Source organism: Schistocerca nitens, chromosome 4 (assembly GCF_023898315.1).
Source record: "Schistocerca nitens isolate TAMUIC-IGC-003100 chromosome 4, iqSchNite1.1, whole genome shotgun sequence".
Classification (NCBI taxonomy): domain Eukaryota; kingdom Metazoa; phylum Arthropoda; class Insecta; order Orthoptera; family Acrididae; genus Schistocerca; species Schistocerca nitens.
This window is the reverse complement of record NC_064617.1, coordinates 800,961,344-800,984,354: the sequence shown is the minus strand read 5'-3', so window position 1 is coordinate 800,984,354 and position 23,011 is coordinate 800,961,344. Positions and strand designations below refer to the sequence as shown.

Genomic DNA, 23,011 nt, shown 5'->3' with positions numbered 1-23,011 from the left:
TCAAAATTTATTTGTTGCATTGACACGCTCCGGGCGCAGTCCACCATCAGAACGTCAAAAACAAAAATCATATTAGGTATGGAGTGACGTGCGTCAGTCCTCAGTTTAGTACTGATGCTGAGGACTGACACATGTTACTACATACCTTGTATGAAGACTTTCCTTTTTGACTCTTTGACGATGGCCTGCGTCCAAAAAGCGTCGATAACATAAATAAATTTTGAACAAGTGACCAGTTCGTTGTAGCAACCTATTCAACACTGTCCTAAGTCTCCTCAAGTTCTCATCGGGAGTAACTCATTCTTGTAACTACTCTTTTCTCTTTATAATAATGGAAAACATTAAGATAGGAAATACAATACTAATGCGAATAAATGAATTTTGCTGCTTCTGAAGTACAATAACAGATTACAGCAGAAGTAAGAGGGGTATTCATTAAGTAATGCTACACATTTTTTTCTGAAAGCAGGTTGGTTTTATTCAGGATTCCAATACATCACACTATTCCCCACTCATTTGGCTACAAAATCGTGTCTTTCAACATAATCTCCCTTTAATGAGACGGCCTTAAGCCAGCATATTGAGAGCGCCTGTATGTCCGCATCGTATCACTCTAGTGGTGGACCTCGGAGCCAGCGTCTTGCTGCATCAGCAACCTCCCCATCACACTCCGGACTGCTTCCCGCGGACTGCATCCTTCATTGGGCCAAACAGATGGAAGTCGGAAGGTGCGAGATCCGGGCTGTAAGTGAATGAGGAAGAACAGTCCAATGATGTTTCGTGAGCTTCTCACAGGCGCGAAGACTTGTGTGAGGACAGTTGTACTGTGAGGTATTTGTGTGTGATCCATTATCACCTCGAACGAGAGTGTCCGCACTTTCCAATATTGAAGGAGTCACAGTTGCGTGTGGCCGGCCGGCACGCGGGATGCCGGACAGACTTACACGCCTTACTGAAATGATGACTGAACCCTCGCCCAGCAACTCACCGTGCTTTTGTTCACTGCCAGATCTTGGATATTCTGCGAGCGCCTAGCAATATCTGCGATGCTCTGGTTTTCCGCCAAAAGAAACTCAATGACAGCTCTCTGTTTGGATCGCACCTCCTTTACAGACACCATTTTAGAGGCTGCGTATAGCGCCACCACCTATCGCAACTTCAAGAGACTATTCCGGCTTAAGCGAGAATATTCCACGATGTCCCACAACAAATTCCAGATTTCTTTGAACCGAAATCTACCGATAAAAGTGTGAGTATTACTCATTGAAAGTCCCTCGTATAATGAATACTAAAAGAAAAATTACAATGACCAAACAATAGTTTAGAAAGAAGAGTAATTTATTAACAAACAACTACATAATACAGAAACAAGAAAGAAATTCGTCAAGACATTGGTTTGGAGCATTTTAAGCTGTGGTTGTGAAGGATGGGTTCTGGGGACAGAGGCAAAGAAAAAATTAGAAGTAGTAGAAACCTGAATGTGGAGACCAATAAAAACATACTCAAATGAAAGAAAATCCAATTAATAAATACTAAAAGAAATCAATTAGCATGGTACAGATACGAACAGCAAAATTAATTGAACACCAAATTCGACATAACAACTTCATAAAAAAAAGTCTTAGAAGGTCAAACCCTGGGAAAAAACTCAGGAGACAAGCCCATAAAATCTCCATTACATGTTGTCAGTGGAACGAACTGCATCAGCCGGCCCGAGTGGCCGAGCGGTTCTAGGCGCTAAAGTCTGGAACCGCGCGACCGCTACTGTCGCAGCTTCGAATCCTGCCTCGGGCATGGATGTGTGTGATGTCCTTAGGTTAGTTAGGTTTAAGTAGTTCTAAGTTCTATGGGACTGATGACCTCAGAAGTTTTGTCACATAGTGCTCAGAGCCATTTGAACCATTTTTTGAACTGCATCAACCACAACCAAATGGTAAGAATTAGGTAGACAGAACGATTGGTACAGCAACAAACTGATGATTTTTAGCCGGCCGCTGTGGCCGAGTGGTTCTAGGCGCTTCAGTCCGGAACCGCGCTGCTGCGACGGTCGCAGGTTCGAATCCTGCCTCGGACATGGATGTGTGTCATGTCCTTAGGTTAGTTAGGTTTAAGTAGTTCTACGTCTAAGGGTCTGATGACCTCAGATGTTAAGTCACATACTGTGTAAGCATTCACTTGAGCACGAACAACTGCTACAATTCCGCACTACATTGATAATGACCTGACACAGGTCGAAATCTGATCTGCGTTGTGACTATAAATGTCATATTAAAGCAACTTAATTCCACGACTGATTGCTGATCTATCTATCCCAAAATGAATGTTGTTATGTAGACTCTATGCTATGCTATCTCATGTTAAGTACGAACTTATGGTTTTGGTCGAGCACTGAAGCATCATTATGAATATCTTGTCTGAAAAACTGTGTTAATTATTTTTCAGTTGTTGTGAATTGACAACTTATTCGAATATAGAAGAATTACGCAAACCGTGTTTTGTGGTTTCGTAGTGAGTTTTTTAAATGTAGAAGCTCTCTTATAACCCTCGACCCTCTGCAGTAGGAAAAGAAGTCATCGGTCAAACATGTGGCACTGCATAGCAGAATCACAACATCAAGAGAAAACAAGACGGCGACCCGGAAATTCGGAGAAGAAGGTAACTGTTATTACAGGGGACGAGTAAAGACTTGGCATGTCGAAATATATCGATCATTTAAAATCAAACCACAATAAGAAAAACACCTCAATGTGTAACAAAAGTTTTAAGTATTTAAAACAGTAGTGCTTTCAAAATATACCTTACGCTGAATTACACGATTTTAAAGAACTTTGAGATGATTTAACACTGTGGTTAAAATTATTTCATTTATATTGATATAATGGTAATGTTGGTGGTGCATAAAACTGATCATACTTATGATGTTTGTTAGCTGTTCCAAGCAAAACTTGTGCTTTGTTTGTGCTCCACAATTTTAGTAAGTTTGAGCGTAATAAACTGATGCTGGCAATTTACGCGTTTATGTACATATACAAACCGACTTCCGAATTTTCCTGTGTGTGAGCGTGCGTTTGCCAGATAGGTCCGATTCGAAATACGAGATTCTAATATTTTTTTGTTCGCGTAATCTTTTACTGATTATGTCAGTACTCATGTACATCAGAATATATCGTGTATTTTCGAAAGAATTTTACTATATCGTCGATTGTAAACTTAATTTCTTCCTTTTAGAAACTTTTAGTAACATGACCCCGTTCAAAAACAATCGTTTCTTAATTGTCTGGTGTATTTCAGTGCACATCCACGTGGCTAAACTTATATTTTGAGAATTTTCTTAAGTTAAGGGTGTTGTGCATAATTGATTCCGTAAAAAATATGCGTTTGTGTTTTGCAGTTATTGTAAGTAACTATCATATCGCGTCACAGGCAATAAATTTTACACCAAGTTTTTCAATTGTCATAATAGGTATCTAGTTTTGGCTGTTAAAGGCAACTGGTAACACTTGAAGCGTATCAGATCCATTCATTAAAATGGAATCAATAAGTTTATATTGGAGTTATTTGTTTACCGCCCTGTAAAACATTGCACCAGCCACGATTTGGCTGCACTATGACTGCTGTTCCAGAACACGGGATAAGTTAGCGCCTGTTCGTAAGCAGCTGGAAATCGCCCTGACTTGTGTCAAGAGATTGGAAGCTACTGAGGGTGGCGGTGCTGGGAGGGATCCCGAGAGTCGCGTACCAGAGATATCAAAGGTACCTCAAGATCGTATCGCTCTCGTAGAGACCGCGAGGACAAGATTAGATCAATTACAGCTCACTCAGAGGCGTTTAAACAGTCAGCCTCCCCGCGCTACACACGTGAATGGAGGGGGCACCCTAATAACTGGTACAGTGGGATATAACCTCTGCTATACACTTCGCAGTGGTTTGCGAAGGACAGATGCAGATATAGAAATGAGTACTACAATGGGATCCTGTGGAACCACGGTATGTTATTGATGGAGGAGGGGGAAAAATGAGAAAACGACAGACGAAGTGAGATGGGGTGTGTTGTGCAGGGCCAGAAGGAATGGTTTATCTCAGAGCGAATTTCACCGTTTGGCAGTGCAAGTTTTCTGGAATTTCGGCGTGAGAGGATAGACACGTAAGAGTATGGAAAGTTCGATAGGGAAGTAGTAATGTAGCGACGTACCTGAACTGATGATTACTGGATACGATTTTCGCTGACATTGGCTGCTGGGAATGAGTTTTCCAATTAGTTTATTGCTTGGGACGGAGCTCCAAAAAGAGAAGATTGTGTGGTAAACGGATGAGTTGGTATAGGATGCGAGAGGAGGGACGAAGGCGTACGCGGAAGTGGAGGTGGAGTGCATGTATTTCTAGGGTTTCAAGGGCTTTATGTGATTTAAGAGAGGCGGATTAGATATTTATGGGTGAGGATAATAGTAGAAGGGTGTAGAGCACGAGTGTGTCCTGTCAGTAGTTTTAGTTGTTTTCGGACTGTAAGGAGGTGTGCATTCCATGATAGTTTTCTGTCAAGGGATAGTCCTCAATGCTTTGTTGTGTCAGTGAGAGGAGTATGTTGGTTGTGGATAGAGAGGACGATGGACTCGCTGAGTGTTGCGGCCAAAGACAGCTGCTTGGCTTTTCTGTGGGTTTACAAGTACTTAAACTTCCCTTTTTTTGTACCACTCAGTCAGAAAAATCAAGTGGAGTTTGTGATGGGTAGATATGTAGGCAGTGTTATCAGCATCAGGAGGTTGTGGAGGTGGAAACTTGGGAATGTCGGAAGTATACATGGTGTAAAGGAGTTGGGGTGAAGGGCAGGGGGGGAGGGGGAGGGAGGAGGGATAGGCAGAAAAGAGATTATGTTACACTATCAGCAGGGTGAAACACCTGTGTTCTAATGCACAGCTAACGAACTAGGCTGATTAATTATTTTGTTTTCTTAGTTTAACATGAACCATGGACCTTGCCGTTGGTGGGGAGGCTTGCGTGCCTCAGCGATACAGATGGCCGTACCGTAGGTGCAACCACAACGGAGGGTTATCTGTTGAGAGGCCAGACAAACATGTGGTTCCTGAAGAGGGGCAGCAGCCTTTTCAGTAGTTGCAGGGGCAACAGTCTGGATGATTGACTGATCTGGCCTTGTAACATTAACCAAAACGGCCTTGCTGTGCTGGTACTGCGAACGGCTGAAAGCAAGGGGAAACTACAGCCGTAATTTTTCCCGAGGACATGCAGCTCTACTGTATGATTAAATGATGATGGCGTCCTCTTGGGTAAAATATTCCGGAGGTAAAATAGTCCCCCATTCGGATCTCCGGGCGGGGACTACTCAAGAGGACGTCGTTATCAGGAGAAAGAAAACTGGCGTTCTACGGATCGGAGCGTGGAATGTCAGATCACTTAATCGGGCAGGTAGGTTAGAAAATTTAAAAAGGGAAATGGATAGGTTAAAGTTAGATATAGTGGGAATTAGTGAAGTTCGGTGGCAGGAGGAACAAGACTTTTGGTCAGGTGATTACAGGGTTATAAATACAAAATCAAATAGGGGTAATGCAGGAGTAGGTTTAATAATGAATAAAAAATAGGAGTGCGGGTTAGCTACTACAAACAGCATAGTGAACGCATTATTGTGGCCAAGATAGACACAAAGCCCATGCCTACTACAGTAGTACAAGTTTATATGCCAACTAGCTCTGCAGATGTTGAAGAAATAGATGAAATGTATGACGAGATAAAAGAAACTATTCAGGTAGTGAAGGGAGACGAAAATTTAATAGTCATGGGTGACTGGAATTCGTCAGTAGGAAAAGGGAGAGAAGGAAACATAGTAGGTGAATATGGATTGGGGGGAAGGAATGAAAGAGGAAGCCGCCTTGTAGAATTTTGCACAGAGCATAACTTAATCATAGCTAACACTTGGTTCAAGAATCATGAAAGGAGGCTGTATACATGGAAGAAGCCAGGAGATACTGACAGGTTTCAGATAGATTATATAATGGTAAGACAGAGATTTAGGAACCAGGTTTTAAATTGTAAGACATTTCCTGGGGCAGATGTGGATTCTGACCAGAATCTATTGGTTATGAACTGCAGATTGAAACTGAAGAAACTGCAAAAAGGTCTGAATTTAAGGAGATGGGACCTGGATAAACTGAAAGAACCAGAGGTTGTAGAGAGTTTCAGGGAGAGCATAAGGGAACAATTGACAGGAATGGGGGAAAGAAATACAGTAGAAGAAGAATGGGTAGCTCTGAGGGATGAAGTGGTGAAGGCAGCAGACGATCAAGTAGGTAAAAAGACGAGGGCTAATAGAAATCCTTGGGTAACAGAAGAAATATTGAATTTAATTGATGAAAGGAGAAAATATAAAAATGCAATAAATGAAGCAGGCAAAAAGGAATACAAACGTCTCAAAAATGAGATCGACAGGAAGTGCAAAATGGCTAAGCAGGGATGGCTAGAGGACAAATGTAAGGATGTAGAGGCTGGTCTCACTAGGGGTAAGATAGATACTGCCTACAGGAAAATTAAAGAGACCTTTGGAGAGAAGAGAACCACTTGTATGAATATCAAGAGCTCAGATGGAAACCCAGTTCTAAGCAAAGAAGCGAAAGCAGAAAGGTGGAAGGAGTATATAGAGGGTCTATACAAGGGTGATGTCCTTCAAGACAATATTATGGAAATGGAAGAGGATGTAGATGAAGACGAAATGGGAGATAAGATACTGCGTGAAGAGTTTGACAGAGCACTGAAAGACCTGAGTCGAAACAAGGCCCCGGGAGTAGACAACATTCCACTAGAACTACCGATGGCCTCGGGAGAGCCAGTCATGACAAAACTCTACCATCTGGTGAGCACGATGTATGAGACAGGCGAAATATCCTCAGACTTCAAGAAGAATATAATAATTCCAATCCCAAAGAAAGCAGGTGTTGACAGATGTGAAAATTACCGAACAATCAGTTTAATAAGTCACAGCTGCAAAATACTAACACGAATTCTTTACAGACGAATGGAAAAACTGGTAGAAGCTGACCTCGGGGAAGATCAGTTTGGATTCCGTAGGAATGTTGGAACACGTGAGGCAATACTGACCTTACGACTTATCTTGGAAGAAAGATTAAGAAAAGGCAAACCTACGTTTCTAGCATTTGTAGACCTAGAGAAAGCTTTTGACAATGTTGACTGGAATACTCTCTTTCAAATTCTGAAGGTGGCAGGGGTAAAATACAGGGAGCGAAAGGCTATTTACAATTTGTACAGAAACCAGATGGCAGTTATAAGAGTCGAGGGGCATGAAAGGGAAGCAGTGGTTGGGAAAGGAGTGAGACAGGGTTGTAGCCTCTCCCCGATGTTATTCAATCTGTATATTGAGCAAGCAGTAAAGGAAACAAAAGAAAAATTCGGAGTAGGTATTAAAATTCATGGAGAAGAAGTAAAAACTTTGAGGTTCGCCGATGACATTGTAATTCTGTCAGAGACAGCAAAGGACTTGGAAGAGCAGTTGAACGGAATGGACAGTGTCTTGAAAGGAGGATATAAGATGAACATCAACAAAAGCAAAACGAGGATAATGGAATGTAGTCAAATTAAGTCGGGTGATGCTGAGGGAATTAGATTAGGAAATGAGACACTTAAAGTAGTAAAGGAGTTTTGCTATTTAGGGAGTAAAATAACCGATGATGGTCGAAGTAGAGAGGATATAAAATGTAGACTGGCAATGGCAAGGAAAGCGTTTCTCAAAGAGAAATTTGTTAAAATCGAGTATAGATTTAGGTGTCAGGAAGTCGTTTCTGAAAGTATTTGTATGGAGTGTAGCCATGTATGGAAGTGAGACATGGACGATAACTAGTTTGGACAAGAAGAGAATAGAAGCTTTCGAAATGTGGTGCTACAGAAGAATGTTGAAGATAAGGTGGGTAGATCACGTAACTAATGAGGAGGTATTGAATAGGATTGGAGAGAAGAGAAGTTTGTGGCACAACTTGACTAGAAGAAGGGATCGGTTGGTAGGACATGTTTTGAGGCATCAAGGGATCACAAATTTAGCATTGGAGGGCAGCGTGGAGGGTAAAAATCGTAGAGGGAGACCAAGAGATCAATACACTAAGCAGATTCAGAAGGATATAGGTTGCAGTAGGTACTGGGAGATGAAGAAGCTTGCACAGGATAGAGTAGCATGGAGAGCTGCATCAAACCAGTCTCAGGACTGAAGACCACAACAACAACAACTTTAACATTTACAAAAAAACATGTCACGGTACCGTAACCGATTGTGACCATCCAGTAGTCATCGTTAAACTAATAGCGCATGTTGCAAATGGTGGCGTAAGGTTCCTTGTGTTGACAACGCAAAATGACTGTTACGTCACCACCTATAGAATGCACTTCATTCTGACAATGTGCACGGGCTGGTCCAAATTAGTTATGGCACTTAAAACGCTTTAGTGATTGTCGTAAGAAAATAATTGAGGAATGTTTTGGTGGTTGCTGTTGAAAGAACGAAAGAGTATAGTTAGACAATCACACAGTTTGCATTAACGATATGTTCTTTTTTAGATACGGAGAACTACAGAGTGCATAAGTGACGTGACATCTGTGAATATATCGTACTAGATTTTCAGGACTTGAAAATTACGAAAAAAAATCCAAGATTTCCAACCAAACATCATGAAAACGCAACACTTTCAAGAACTTACTCAGCCCATTGACGACGCGGAGTCCGTTGATTTTGGAGATATAGCCCTTGCGAAACACTACGTCGCCAGCCCAACCAAACAGCAGGCTTCCAAGTACACCGGTGATTTGCGGAATGGCGGACAGGAAACCGTTCTGCGGAAAGAACAGACATTTCAAGATATCGGAAATGTAGTTGCAAATTCAACTTATAAACTATTTGTAGCGTCCTATACAATTTTTTGCCATATCTCAGTTAAAAGTAAGTGTGGGCGTACATACAAAAAAACTGATTTGTAGTGATACTTCGAAAACGTCTTAAATACTCGAAGTTGAAGTTTTGTTTTATCGCAGTATTTTACTAGCCATAATTCTTCTGGAGATGATATTCACTTGTTTCCCTCGACACATTTAGTCTCTTACAGTTAGATTTACAGTTTAAAGTAGAATACCGACCACGGTATAGCTCGGCTTTTTGACAGAAAAACTTATTAGTGCTTATAACATTTACAGCAAGTGACATATACTGTAAGAAGCGATCAAAAAGTTTCCTTATAAGAGCGTTGCTGCAGCATATGTGTAACGTAGAGCGACTCTGATGAGGGTATATAAGCACCGACGTATAGGCAACGGATTAGGGTGACATTCGTGACTTTCCGACGTGAGTGTGGTAGATGGTGGAACGTGAACTATGATCACGCTATTACCAAATGTGTCCTAACAGAACCAACGCACTGTTATTCTTTTCTTCGTTGTCGAAGAACAAACTCCTGTAGACATCCATCGGAGAATGAAGAATGTGTACGGGGCAGTATCTTCGTTGAAAACCACCATTGCAGAATGCTGCTGCTTCTTGATAACACAAGTCTTCATATTTCAAATGTCGTACGCAGAAGTTATGCCAACTCAAGTGGGAGGCACTGGAGCATTCACCCTGTAGTCCTGGCCTCTCACCGTGCGGTTATCACGCAATTGGTCCCTTACAAAAGGCTTTGAACGGTCGACGATTCCAGTCGGGCGAGGATGTAGAGCAGGCAATTACAGACTTCTTCACGCAGCAGGACACGGTGTTTTGCCAATCGGTATCTTCAAACTGGTGCGTTTATGAGGTGATTGCCTCAATACTTACGGCGATTTTGTCTGATTGGCATACCGATCCTCGTCTGCACGGCGTTTGAGCAGAAACTTTTTGATCGTCCTTTATAATAACAGTTTTCTTATAGTAATGTGTAGGAAATTTATTAAGAACAATTTTATTAAGCAGCAATTTTCCGCAGTCATTGCAACATATTTCCTTCAATTCCAGGCAAAAAAATTGAATCTCTGATTTGTTTCCAGTGCCCTCATGCATCACATTAGTGATCATGTATTACTTTCTAGTTTAGTTAGAACACTCATATCACACAGCCTGTGAGATATTTAACAGATTCTTTCTCGGCACAATTCACAAATGCCTCAAGATATACTCCGAGTACCTATCGAGCGAGAGGGCGTAGTGGTTAGCACACTGGACTCGCATTCGGAAAAACTATGGTTCAAATCCTCGTCCTGCCATCCAGATTTAAGTTTCCCGTTATGTCTCTAAATCTCTCCAGACAAAGGCCGGGATGGTTCCTTTGAAAGGGCGCGGCCTACTTCCTTCCCCACCTTTGAAGCAGTCCATGCTCCGTCTCTAATGACCTCGACGTTGACGCGACGTTAAACCCTAATTTTCTTAATTTCCTTCTTGCCACTATCTAGAAAAGAGAAATCTGAATGGGTTGTGAGGACTAGGAATGTAAGCCGCGCGGCATTAGCCGAGCGGTCCTAGGCGCTGCAATCATGGACTGTGCGGCTGTCCCGGCGGAGATTCGAGTCCTCCCTCGGGCTTGGGTGTGTGTGTTTGTACTTAGGATAATTTAGGTTAAGTAGTGTGTAAACCCAGGGACTGATGACCTTAGCAGTTAAGTCCCATATGATTTCACACACATTTGAATTTTTTTTTTAACTAGGAATGTAAGGAATTCAATGAGAAAGGTTGTCGTACTGTGCTGATATGTAATCATCTCATTGTATTCCGATCAGTGCGGTAATCCTATTTGAAGGAGGGCTGTAACTACATTTCTCTCAAGTCGATGTAGCTCTGATGAAGTGCGTTGTTTGGTCCACTGAGAAATAAGTTTTCTTCATTAACTTCAATTTGTTATTTTAAGCAGTTGTGACGTTCTGTAATTGCTTAGTGATTGTAACGGTCAGAGTGAAAAGAACGGAAATTTATTTATTCAGTTAAAAAGGAATTTGTAGTTTGCGAACGAAAAAAATGTGCGGCACGACTGGTCACTCTCCTTTCTGGATTTGTGGTCTACGTTTCTGCTATTAACAGTGACTTGCGCTACCCCAAAGAGAGTCGAACTGTGTGCTATGCGGTTTTCTGAATCTGTATCCACGAATGATTTATGACAGGTCTCGTGAGGCACTGTATACTCTGTATTAGAACATTACGTATCTTTACTAGGGTAATATAACGCCAGATATACTACAACACAACTATTATTCGAAAAATTTGTTAGACATATATAAAGCAACGTAGGGTTGCAGTTGATAGAAAGCGCTTAAAATTTTGTACTTCATAGTAAACAGAGAACTGATTTTATACGAAATTACAAATAAACAATAGTTTCTATTTTCCAAACGATCCGCTGGCTCTTGGCTTAGCTCTTATTTAAGGAAGCCAAGTAGACCGGCAAAAACGATAATTTCTATTGCCGAAGAATTATTTGTGGTATTATAGACTGATAAGACAATTAAAAAACAAGACAATATTGGCAGATATGTTTGGATAATATTTTAGCCAGATTTTATGATAGACAACTCACGCTTCGCACGTCGAAGTGAAGAATGTTGGCTATGTAGAGCGGCAGCGAAGTGATGAGCAGGTAGTATGTCCAGTCTAAGGTAATCATAAGTGAGACGAAAGCCCACAGAGGTGGTGACAGCAGGATTCTCTTCCAAGGCACAGCCAGCTTCTTCTGTAACACCAGAGAAACACTGTCAATCACCCGATTTGACTCGACGCTTGAGCCAGACATACATGTATATTCCCCATTACTTCCTTATCTAACAACAACTGTTTTTATTCAAACTGTGGAATCGTAACCTTGCAAACATATTATTAAAATATGAGGGCTGTTGTAAATTTTAATTAATATCCTCGTGAAGGGAACCACTTTAATGGGAAAGTGGAGACTGTTTGTCAACTTATTAACTGACCAACTTTCATTGTGCAAAATTACGAGACAAGTCTAGTGAACAAAGAGCCAAGATAACAATCAGAAGGCGATTTAAGTGCCCTGAAGTCTCTTCTGGAGTCTTAGGCCGAGGGATATAAGCTGAGGAGAAGTATAATCCTTAGTATCACTGCTAGAACACCTGCGAAGCATAAGGCCACGCCGTGTCCAGAAATTTTGCCACCTATTTCTCTTTGATACTGTATTATCATCATGCAGAACGGAGTATTGTGAGTATTGTTCAGACAATAAAAGATCGTGCACGCTAGGAGCAGATTTTAGACGCGTTGTGAGGCGGAGGAAATATTATAAACTCAACAAAAGCCCAGCTTCGATCAGACGAAGAGGATGGAGCTGGTGATTGACGGAGGTAGTCGCCCGTGTGAGCACAGCCTGCTTTGGTCGCATCATCCCACGCCTCCATCTTCAGATCGGGAAAGGAGCTGGACACAGCTGGAACCTATCTCAGTTGCTGACTTCACTGTTAACTGGTTATAGACTGGTTTTATGTCCCTGTTCCTTACACACCATGTTGTTCATAGTAGCTTGATAGCCAAGCGACAAAGACACAAGGCCTTGATTTACGTCTGTAAGTGGGCGCACTCTAGCCGAATCTAAGATTTTTTTTTTTGTACTTTTATGCTGAGGGAACTTTCATCTTTCATCTACATCAACTCTGAGCTAGGTGTAAGATTGTCGCATTTAAGACCCCAAAGCTGTCAGCAAATTTTTAATTAGTCTGTGTACTCTAACTGATAGTCTCCGATATTGCACCATACTAAATGGCCACATAACCATATTTCAGTAGCTTTACGCTTAGGAGATACGTGAAGATTTCAGTTCGATCACATCATGGTCAGACAGAAATTCCGAAATCAGATACTGGATTGTAAGGCTTAATCACGAACAGATATAAACTCAGATCACAATTCAGTAATAATGAAGACTAGGATCAAGTTTAAGAGAATAGTCACGAACAATCAATGAACAAGGAAGTGGAAAAAGGAAGTTCTAAGGAATGAAGAGATACACATGAAGTTCTCTGAGGTTATAGATACTGCGATAATGAACAGGTCAGTAGGCAGTTCAGTTCAAGAGGAATGGGCATCCCTTAAAAGGGCAATCACAAAAGTTGGAAATAAAACTGTAGGTACAAGGAAGGTAACTGCGAAGGAATCATGGATAACAGAAGAAATACTTAAGTTCATCGACGAAAGAAGAAACTATAAAAGTATTCATGGAAATTCAGGAACACAGGAATACAAGTCACTTTGGACTGAAATAAGTAGGAATGGCAGGTAAGCTAAGGCAAAATGGCTGCTTGAAAGATATTAAGAAATCGAAAAAGAAACGATTGCCGGAAGGACGGACTCAACATACTGGGGGCCGAACCGCACAATAACCCAGGGTTCGAAGTGGGGAGGCGGCGGGGTGGGTGGACTGCTGTGGCCTGTTGTAGGGTTGTGGACCACTGTGGGCAACGGCGGGACGAAGCCTCTCCGTCGTTTCTAGGTCCCTGGCTCCATACACAATATGCACAACCCCTAGGAGCCTTTGATAAGAATTGTGAAACACCCTTATACCATGCCCTCTTGGCTTCTTGTAGATGTTATAATTATACAGCCGCTCGGAGTGGCCGCGTGGTTTGAGGCGCCATGTCACGGATTGCGCGGCCCCTTCAACCGGACGTTCGAGTCCTCCCTCGGGCATGGATGTGTGTGTTATTCTTATCATAAGTTAGTTTAAATAGTGTGTAAGTCTAGGGACCGATGACCTCAGCAGTTTGGTCCCTTAGGAATTCACATACCTTCGAACATTTTTTATAATTATAAATCTCACCACTTTATCTCCATTCGTTTCGATACTGCCAACATTTAACGCCACCATATATTTTCGAAGGCTTTCTCTTTTTCACAAAGGCTAGGAACGTATTGTGAGTTTTCTTTGTTTTTACTGTACTTCCATTACTAAGCGCAAAGAAATAATTGCTTCTCCTTTACGTTTTTCCGCCTGTTTTGACACCTCATTGCTTTTTGTGCAGTGTATCTTCAGCTTTTCACTCCCTTCTTTTCCACATTACTCTTATTAGGGTTCTGATGAACACAACTCCGAAGGTGTATCGTAGGCACCTTTCGATTTATTTGAGCTCTGATAATTCAATGTTGTATGAAATAATTAACACATTACACTAATAACGATTTCTTACTTTTCAACCTTCTTCCGCTCTTCTGTTACATTTCGGCAGTATTCTCCAGGTAAGACACTCTACTTTTATGCAAAAAGAGCAGAGTTCAATTCCCTGTTCGGCGATCCTGATTTAGTGGTTTCCCTAGATCTCACGAGTCAAATGCCGGAATGGTTCCTCTGAAAAGGACGTTCAGCCATAAAAATTCTTTCCTTCCTTCTCCAAGCAGGCTTTGAATCTACAGCTCTCTTTTATTTTCTCTTTTTTCTACGCTTGAGATAGATTACCCCTCTGCAGCTTTACGTTTTACTTGTCCTGAATTACATTTCAACTTCACCCAAGCGGCACTGATATTGTTCTGCCCATATTCGTCTCAATTTCTTTACATACCTGTCTCATACTTCATTAGTTAAAGTTTAACACTTTCTGTTAATTTCATTTGGTCCGCTTGTCCATACTTTGTACTTTCTTTTATTTTTTTTATCGATAAGATAGTTTCCTGAGTTACTGAAAGTATCGTCATCTCTGTTTCCGTTATACCTTTGGTATTTTCTCTGCCTCGTGATGACTGGGTGTTGTGTGATGTCCTTAGGTTAGTTAGGTTTAAGTAGTTCTAAGTTCTAGGGGACTGATGACCATAGATGTGAAGTCCCATAGTGCTCAGAGCCATTTGAACCATACCTTTGGTAGCAGTCTGCTTTGTTTAGTTATTATCTTTGGTTTTACGTTCCAACTTTCTAATATATTACTCTCAACAGTTACTTGTGCTATTGATCACTGGCTAGGGGAATTTAACATAGTCTCATTCTTTCATGGTTTTCTAGTCATTGAATTTTCTTCTTCCTTTTTAGAAGTATTCATATACACTACTGGCCATTAAAATTGATACACCAAGAAGAAATGCAGATGATAAACGGGTATTCATTCGACAAATATATTATACGAGAACTGACATGTGATTACATTTTCACGCAATTTGGGTGCATAGATCCTGAGAAATCAGTACCCAGAACAACCACCTCTGGCCGTAATAACGGCCTTGATACGCCTGGGCATTGGGTCAAACAGAGCTTGGATGGCGTGTACAGGTACAGCTGCCCATGCAGTTTCAACACGATACCACAGTTCATCAAGAGTAGTGACTGGCGTATTGTGACGAACCAGATGTTCGCCCACCATTGATCAGACGTTTTCAGTTGGTGAGAGATCTGGAGATTGTGCTGGCCAGGGCAGCAGTCGAACATTTTCTGTATCCAGAAATGCCCGTACAGGACCTGCAACATGCGGTCGTGCATTATTCTGCTGAAATGTAGGGTTTCGCAGGGATCGAATGAAGGGTACAGCCACGGGTCGCAACACATCTGAAATGTAACGTCCACTGTTCAAAGTGCCGTCAATGCGAACAAGAGGTGACCGAGACGTGAAACCAATGGCACCCCATACCATCACGCCGGGTGATATGCCATTATGGCGATGACGAATACACGCTTCCAATGTGCGTTCACCGCGATGTCGCCAAACACGGATGCGACCATCATGATGCTGTAAACAGAACCTGGATTCATCCGAAAAAATGACGTTTTGCCATTCGTGCACCCAGGTTCGTCGTCGAGTACACCATCGCAGGCGCTCCTGTCTGTGATGCAGCGTCAAGGGTAACCGCAGCCATGGTCTCCGAGCTGATTGTCCATGCTGCTGCAAAGGTCGTCGAACTGATCGTGGAGATGGTTGTCGTCTTGAAAACGTCCCCATCTGTTGACTCAGGGATCGAGACGTGGCTACACGATCCTTTACAGCCACTCGGATAAGATGCCTGTCATCTCGACTGCTAGTGATACGAGGCCGTTGGGATCCAGCACGGCGTTCCATATTACCGTCCTGAACCTACCGATTCCGTATTCTGCTAACAGTCATTGGATCTGGACCAACGCGAGAAGCAAGGGCGCGATACGATAAACCGCAATCGCGATAGGCTACAATCCGACCTTCATCAAAGTCGGAAAAGTGATGGTACGCATTTCTCCTCCTTACACGAGGCATCACATCAACGTTACACCAGGCAACGCCGGTCAACTGCTGTTTGTGTATGAGAAATCGGTTGGAAACTTTCCTCATGTCAGCACGTTGTAGGTGTCGCCACCGGTGCCAACCTTGTGTGAATGCTCTGAAAAGCTAATCATTTGCATATCACAGCATCTTCTTCCTGTCGGTTAAATTTCGCGTCTGTAGCACGTCATCTTCGTGGTGTAGCAATTTTAATGGTCAGTAGTGTATTATCTTTGCTTGCTCAACGTCATGCTGTTACATGTACCGTGGAATGTGCCGTCAGTTTCTTTTCAGTCTTCAGAGAACAATCCTGTCATAACAGAAGAACCATAAAAAATAATGTAGAGGGCAGTAAAACCTTGGCACTAGACACGATTGTAGCCTCAATGTAGCGACGCTCCACTGGATCGATCCTCCGGTGCTGCGCTGGCGAGTCTTGAGCGAGCAGACACCACGGAAGGCACCACAGCAACCCAACGGCGCCGAAGAAGTAGAAGGCCAGGGGCCAGCCGACCGCCGTCTCGCACAGCGCGCCCGACACAGCCATCGACACCAGAGTTCCTCCAAACACTCCTGTCGGCAAATGAATGACAAACTGTACTACACGACTGCAAAATCGATTATACAGGGTGTTACAAAAAGGTACGGCCAAACTTTCAGGAAACATTCCTCACACACAAAGAAAGAACATATGTTATGTTGACATGTGTCCGGAAACGCTTACTTTCCATGTTAGAGCTCATTTTATTACTTCTCTTCAAATCACATTAATCATGGAATGGAAACACACAGCAACAGAACGTACCAGCGTGGCTTCAAACACTTTGTTACTGGAAATGTTCAAAATGTCCTCCGTTAGCGAGGATACATGCATCCACCCTCTGTCGCATGGAATCCCTGATGCGCTGATGCAGCCCTGGAGAATGGCGTATTGTATCACAGCCGTCCACAATACGAGCACGAAGAGTCTCTACATTTGGTACCGGGGTTGCGTACACAAGAACTTTCAAATGCACCCATAAATGGAAGTCAAGAGGGTTGAGGTCAGGAGAGCGTGGAGGCCATGGAATTGGTCCGCCTCTACCAATCCATCGGTCACCGAATCTGTTGTTGAGAAGCGTAGGAACACTTCGACTGAAACGTGCAGGAGCTCCATCGTGCATGAATCACATGTTGTGTCGTACTTGTAAAGGCACATGTTCTAGCAGCACAGGTAGAGTATCCCGTATGAAATCATGATAACGTGCTCCATTGAGCGTAGGTGGAAGAACATGGGGCCCAATCAAGACATCACCAACAATGCCTGCCCAAACGTTCACAGAAAATCTGTGTTGATGACGTGATTGCACAATTGCGTGCGGATTCTCGTTAGCCCACACATGTTGATTGTGAAAATTTACAATTTGATCACGTTGGAATGACGAAACTAAAATGAGCTCTAACATGGAAATTAAGCGTTTCCGGACACATGTCCACATAAAATCTTTTCTTTATTTGTGTGTGAGGAATGTTTCCTGAAAGTTTGACCGTACCTTTTTGTAACACCCTGTATGCTCTGTAGAAACATACGAGGCAAATAAAAAAATTCTAATATTTTTATTTCATATATTTACACTAAAGCAATCATCTGGTAAGCACGTCATTTGCCTGTTTGGTAGCCTTCATTAAATGCTCATACTCCAGCTCCCGACAATCATTTGTGTTGTTTCGCATCATAAGGCGTCCTAGTGGTCACACAACCATGTAGGCACTGCTTTTCGTTCTTCATTTACAACGACATCTGCATGATTACTCACGATTAAGAGGTTGGAAGAGGTTTCATAGAACCACTTACAGAGTATTGCTCTATCGTTCCACTCTCGAAGAGTGAGTGGGAATAATGACCACTTCAATCTCTCTGTGGTTGTGGGGAAACTATTTCCTCGACGCCATTGATTCGTCCAAAGCTATGGTCGTCGAAAGTACCACCAGAAAGCTAATAAATGGATTCAGCAAAATGACTGGAGCAGTATACAACAGAAACAACTCTTTTCTCGAAAACAGACTTTCTCGATAACAGATCTCGAAATCTGGTGCTTGAATTTGTTTCCGGTTATTGGCTGGCATAGCACTGAAATTTACAGTTTTGATGGTACTCTGCTTCTAAGGCAATTTATCTGGATATACAGTAATTGAATTAAATTCAATTAAACGAAATAGAATCCAGAATCAATAAAGACGCTATAACATAAAATGATATTACTGAATACGTCCAGAAATGCTGAACCTGCAATGCGATGATATGATACTTACAAAAGAAAATTCGTGTCAGCTAGGATTCTAGCTCGAATTCCCTGCTTATCATCACTAATCGCCTTAATTACTGAGTATTGTTTCAAGGCTCATTCAAGTTTCCGCTGTCACTGACGTTTCCACTTATTGCTCGTGAATACTAAAACCGGAGGCTCTCCCATGTTGTGAGAACAGCACCTATGGGTGAACAGATTTACTGGAGGGCTGCAGCTTACCTTGCTGCAGGAATATATACCAGCAGCATTAAACTCACTAAATAAAATGATTATAAACGATCTGAATGAAATATATGAAAACAAAATGACGCGAAATGAAATCGGAAAATTTATTCAGTAATGCTACACCTATAATGCAATGAATATGTTATCATAAGGACCTACTTGGACGGCGTAGGTGATTAAGGCGACTTCCCCCGATGAAGTGGAGATCTGGGTTAGAGTCTCAATCTGGTATACATTTCCATTAGCTACGACATATTTATTGCACTGCATTAATGAAGCGTTTTCTCTGATGTCATCCGATACTTTTGCATCATCATTGATTTCATTTCCACTTCAATTTAACTGGAATACGTCCTTTTGTGGCAGGGTAAGTCACGGTGTTTCATCAAATACGTCCCATATTCGTGCTGTTATAACATATCGCTTGAGGGAATATCTGACTGTAGTTTTCCGAAGTAATAGCAGCAAACATAAGCGGCCATAGAAGTTTGAGTAATGCCTGGAGACATGTTCACATAGGCTACTGATTAAGGTTATTGTTTGCGTAAAGCAAGAGATCCGTTTTCGAGTCCCCGTCTAGCACAAATGTGCATGTGCCATCAAATATTCGTTACTAGTATATGCCAGTTTTGGTCCACAAAGAGCGATAGCATCACCGTCTCTGCAGAAAGCCAACTCTTGAAATTATTCTTAGTTTGAAACTTCAGCTGAACTTTTAGATCCATTGTGTCTTCTTTTTGTTTGCCCTAAAGTTTATGCCCTCTATGAGGTCGGCTTTTTCAGGATTTGGCAAGTTTTATTTTTGTTAACTTCGTGGCCCGATGCTCTTCCTGACGCTACCGTCGTCAAGGCGACCTAAGGAAGGCAAATTATGTGCGCCGTCTGTCTTCGAATATGTAAGCTTCGTTCTGTATGCTATCGTATTTTAATTGTCGCGTCCTCTGAGTTGGAAGTTACGATCAACCCAGTATTTGACTAAACGAGAGAGAGAAACCGCCTAAAAAAGACACTCAGGCTGGCCGATGTGTCAAGCTATGGTCATTAATCCACCCGCGGATTCCATTCGGGAGTGGTTCACCTCTCTAAACCGCAGGATAGCGCACTGCGCATAATGCTGTACAGACTGGTCTTACTGAGCCATTTCGTCAATGGTGGAAAATAACGTTCTGTACTCCTTTGTGCACTACACTTTAATGACCATTTTCAAACTACTTAATGAGACAATACATTACGGCCAAAAAAAGTGGTTAACAACCGATGTGGGCTCCACTGTGCCAACTTTTACACTGTCCAATCACATTAAGGGGAGGTTTACTATCTTTTTTAAATTGCATTTTTGGATACATAAAAGTGTTTAGAATCCCCCCCTGAAACGGTTTTTCCGAATACAGAACGGAGATGTTTGTTATTCGCGGTTGAACAAAAAAATGCGCCTGCCTGAAAACGGCCTTTTTTATGCACCACTGTTTTTCTTTCGGAGGACGAGTTATTGTACCAGTGCTTGGGAGGAAACACACAAAATTCAAATGAATGTTTGAACGCGTGTGTTTGGAAGTTAGCCGCCAAGCATTTGCATTCTGGTGCGAAGACTGTGGAGATTGCACCTTTCCTGGCAGTGAGCAGCTTCAACGAAGGGTATTGAGCAATTCTGATGACCATGACAACGATGGACGTCACCCTGGGACTCTATTAGACGCAGTTCGCCAAGCATTCAGACGACCACCGGATTCAAGCGGCGGTACGAGCGGCTCTGGAGCAGCGCAGGATGGCCCAGATCGAGCAGAACGCCCTCTATGAGGAAGAGGAAGGACTAGTTTATGGACCCGGAATAGCAGATTGAACGTACGTTGCATAATATTGCATTTATATGTAGTCAAAATTTCAAACTCGTTTTTCTCGAAATGACTTATATATATATATATATATATATATATATATATATATATATATATATATCGCACGGTATGGTAACTTCAATTTTACTGAACCGATTGACGTGTCTCTTTGTTTCCGACGAACCTAACTAAATTGTCTAGGAGTTGTACCACTTTTATTCCGATCCATCAACTATAAATATTTTTACTTGGCCGACGAAGTTGCCGGCCGCCATCTAGAGGGTTGGATCCCCTCCTTCGAAAGCGTCAGATTGCGAAGCCTGGGCTACTCTCAGGGTGGAATCTCCGTCTTCGAAGATTGTGTTTGTCTGTCTGTCTGTCTGTGTGCCCGCCGCTTGCTGCTGTCGCTGTTCGTTTGTTGGTCCGTCCGTCCGCCTGCCTGCTCGCGGTCCATCGCCGTCGTCGTAATCGCTGCCGCCGCCGGCGCCGCCGCCGCCGCCGCCGCTGCCGCCGCCTGCTGTTCGTCCGTCTGTTCGCCGCCGACCATCGCCGACGCCGACGCCGACGCCGCCGCCGCCGCTGCCGCTGCCTGCTGCACGTCCGTCTGTCCGTCGCCGTTCGTCTGCAATGAGTACTCCCACCTCCACCGTCATCTACACCTCCCCCTCCCCCTCTTCCACAGTCACTTCCTGGAGTGCCGCTCCTGGCCTCCCTCCTAACACCTCCCTTACCCTTCCCCCACTTAACCATCCCCCTATCTCCTCCCCTGCTGTATACCCACACCTCTACACCCTTCCTCCAGCCTCCACACCCTCAACAGCTCCCACTCCTACCCCCGCCCTCACGTACGCCTCTGTTGCCGCCTCTGCTGCCGCCCCTCAGGTGGTTGGCTTCCCCTCTCTCACCGACCCCGTCGCTTCGTCTTCTGCATCTCCCGCACGCATCACGTCGCGCCGAGCCACCATCGCCACCACTGAACCATCTGCTTCTCCCGGTGCCTCCACTACGCCACAGGGATCTGCCTCCCACCACCTCCCTCTCCTCCCCATCCCTCTCCCCTCCTCACAGCCTCCAGTCTCCAGAAACCCCAAAGGCGCGCCCTTACCGACTCTGCTCCCGCCACTTCCCACAAAAAATCAACACCACCTCCCCCTCCCCCTGCCGTCACCATGGACACCACCCCTCCTCCTGCCACCCATACCTTGGCCCCCACCCTCCACACCTTTGTCCTGTCAACTCCCGATCCTAAGTTCCTCGACGCTCGTACCCTCACCAAGGAAATACGAAAGTACTTACCTGGTGCTCCCATTTCCCAACTCATTCCCCGCAGGGACTCAGTCCTTATCAAGTCCCCGTCCCCTTCCTTTCACACAGACCTCCTGCGAAAACTCCCACGAGTTATGTTTGGCCCCCACGCCTCTCTGACACCCTTCCTTTCCGCTTCCACTCCTCGTCAGCCCCAGCCTCCCCGTCGCCCCCCCACCTACACCGCTGTGATCACCAAGCTCAGCCCGGTGATCACAGAGGATGAAGTGTTGGTAGAACTGAACTCCCACCCGGACTTGGAAATCCGCTCTGCCCGCCGTATCCACAATGCCTCTGGTCCCACCTACCTCATGCGGGTATTCTCTGAATCCGCCCCATCCATAGACCATCTCCTCACCCAGGGTGCCCTGATATACCACCGTGGCCACCCTGTTGAATCCTCCAAATCCCCTCCCCAATCCTACCGTTGCCAGCGGTGCCTGATGTACAATGACCACCTGACTCCCAACTGCAAAAACCCCCCCACCTGTCCCCATTGCAAGGCCTCCCACTTTCTTAAGAACTGCCCCAACCTCGCTGCTCCTCCTTCCTGTAATACCTGCAATGGCCCCCATCCCACATACTCCCACAAGTGTAAAGCTAAACCCCCTCCAGCCACCCGTGAACTTACAGTCCCAGTTCGTCCCGTCGATCCCCCTGTCCACCCCAACAATTCCCTCCGTCCACCCCCCACGGGCGAGGACATCATCCGGTTCATTACCGTTGTACTCCAAAACATTCACCCTTTTCAGCGCCCCCACACCTTCCAACAAATATCCCTTGCTGCTCGCTCTGTTTTCCACCTGAACGCCTTCGCCACTTACTCCCACAACCAAGCCCACTTCACCTTCACCCGCCTCGACACCCTAGTTTAAGTCTCTTCCCTTCCCTCTCTTCCCCCCCTCCTTTCCGTCATGGCGCGGCATGAGTCTCGCATCCTCTTCCAGAACATTCGCTCCTTCTGCTCCAACAAATACCTCCTCCTGCACACCCTCTCCCACCACCGGGTCGACACCTTCCTCTTGAACGAAACCTTTCTCCAGCCCCACTATTCTATCCGCACCTCCCCCTATATCCTCCACCGCACTGACGCTCCTGGTCCTCGTGCGCAGGGTGGAGTCACGATTGGCCACCTTAAGCATATCCCTGTCCGGCCACAACCTCTCCTCAATGACC

General features: G+C 43.9%; 1 protein-coding gene across 1 annotated transcript in view; it reads right to left on the bottom strand.

Annotated features, from left to right (window-relative positions):
* LOC126252578 (sialin-like) overlaps positions 1-23,011 on the bottom strand; it is a 120,226-nt gene that overhangs the window by 15,458 nt on the left and 81,757 nt on the right. Inside the window, exons 6-8 of the mRNA XM_049953479.1 lie at positions 16,541-16,755; positions 11,541-11,693; positions 8,709-8,841 (exon numbers count right to left, since the gene is read on the bottom strand). Coding sequence (XP_049809436.1) covers positions 8,709-8,841; positions 11,541-11,693; positions 16,541-16,755 — 501 coding nt within the window. The remainder of the gene's footprint in view (positions 1-8,708; positions 8,842-11,540; positions 11,694-16,540; positions 16,756-23,011) is intronic.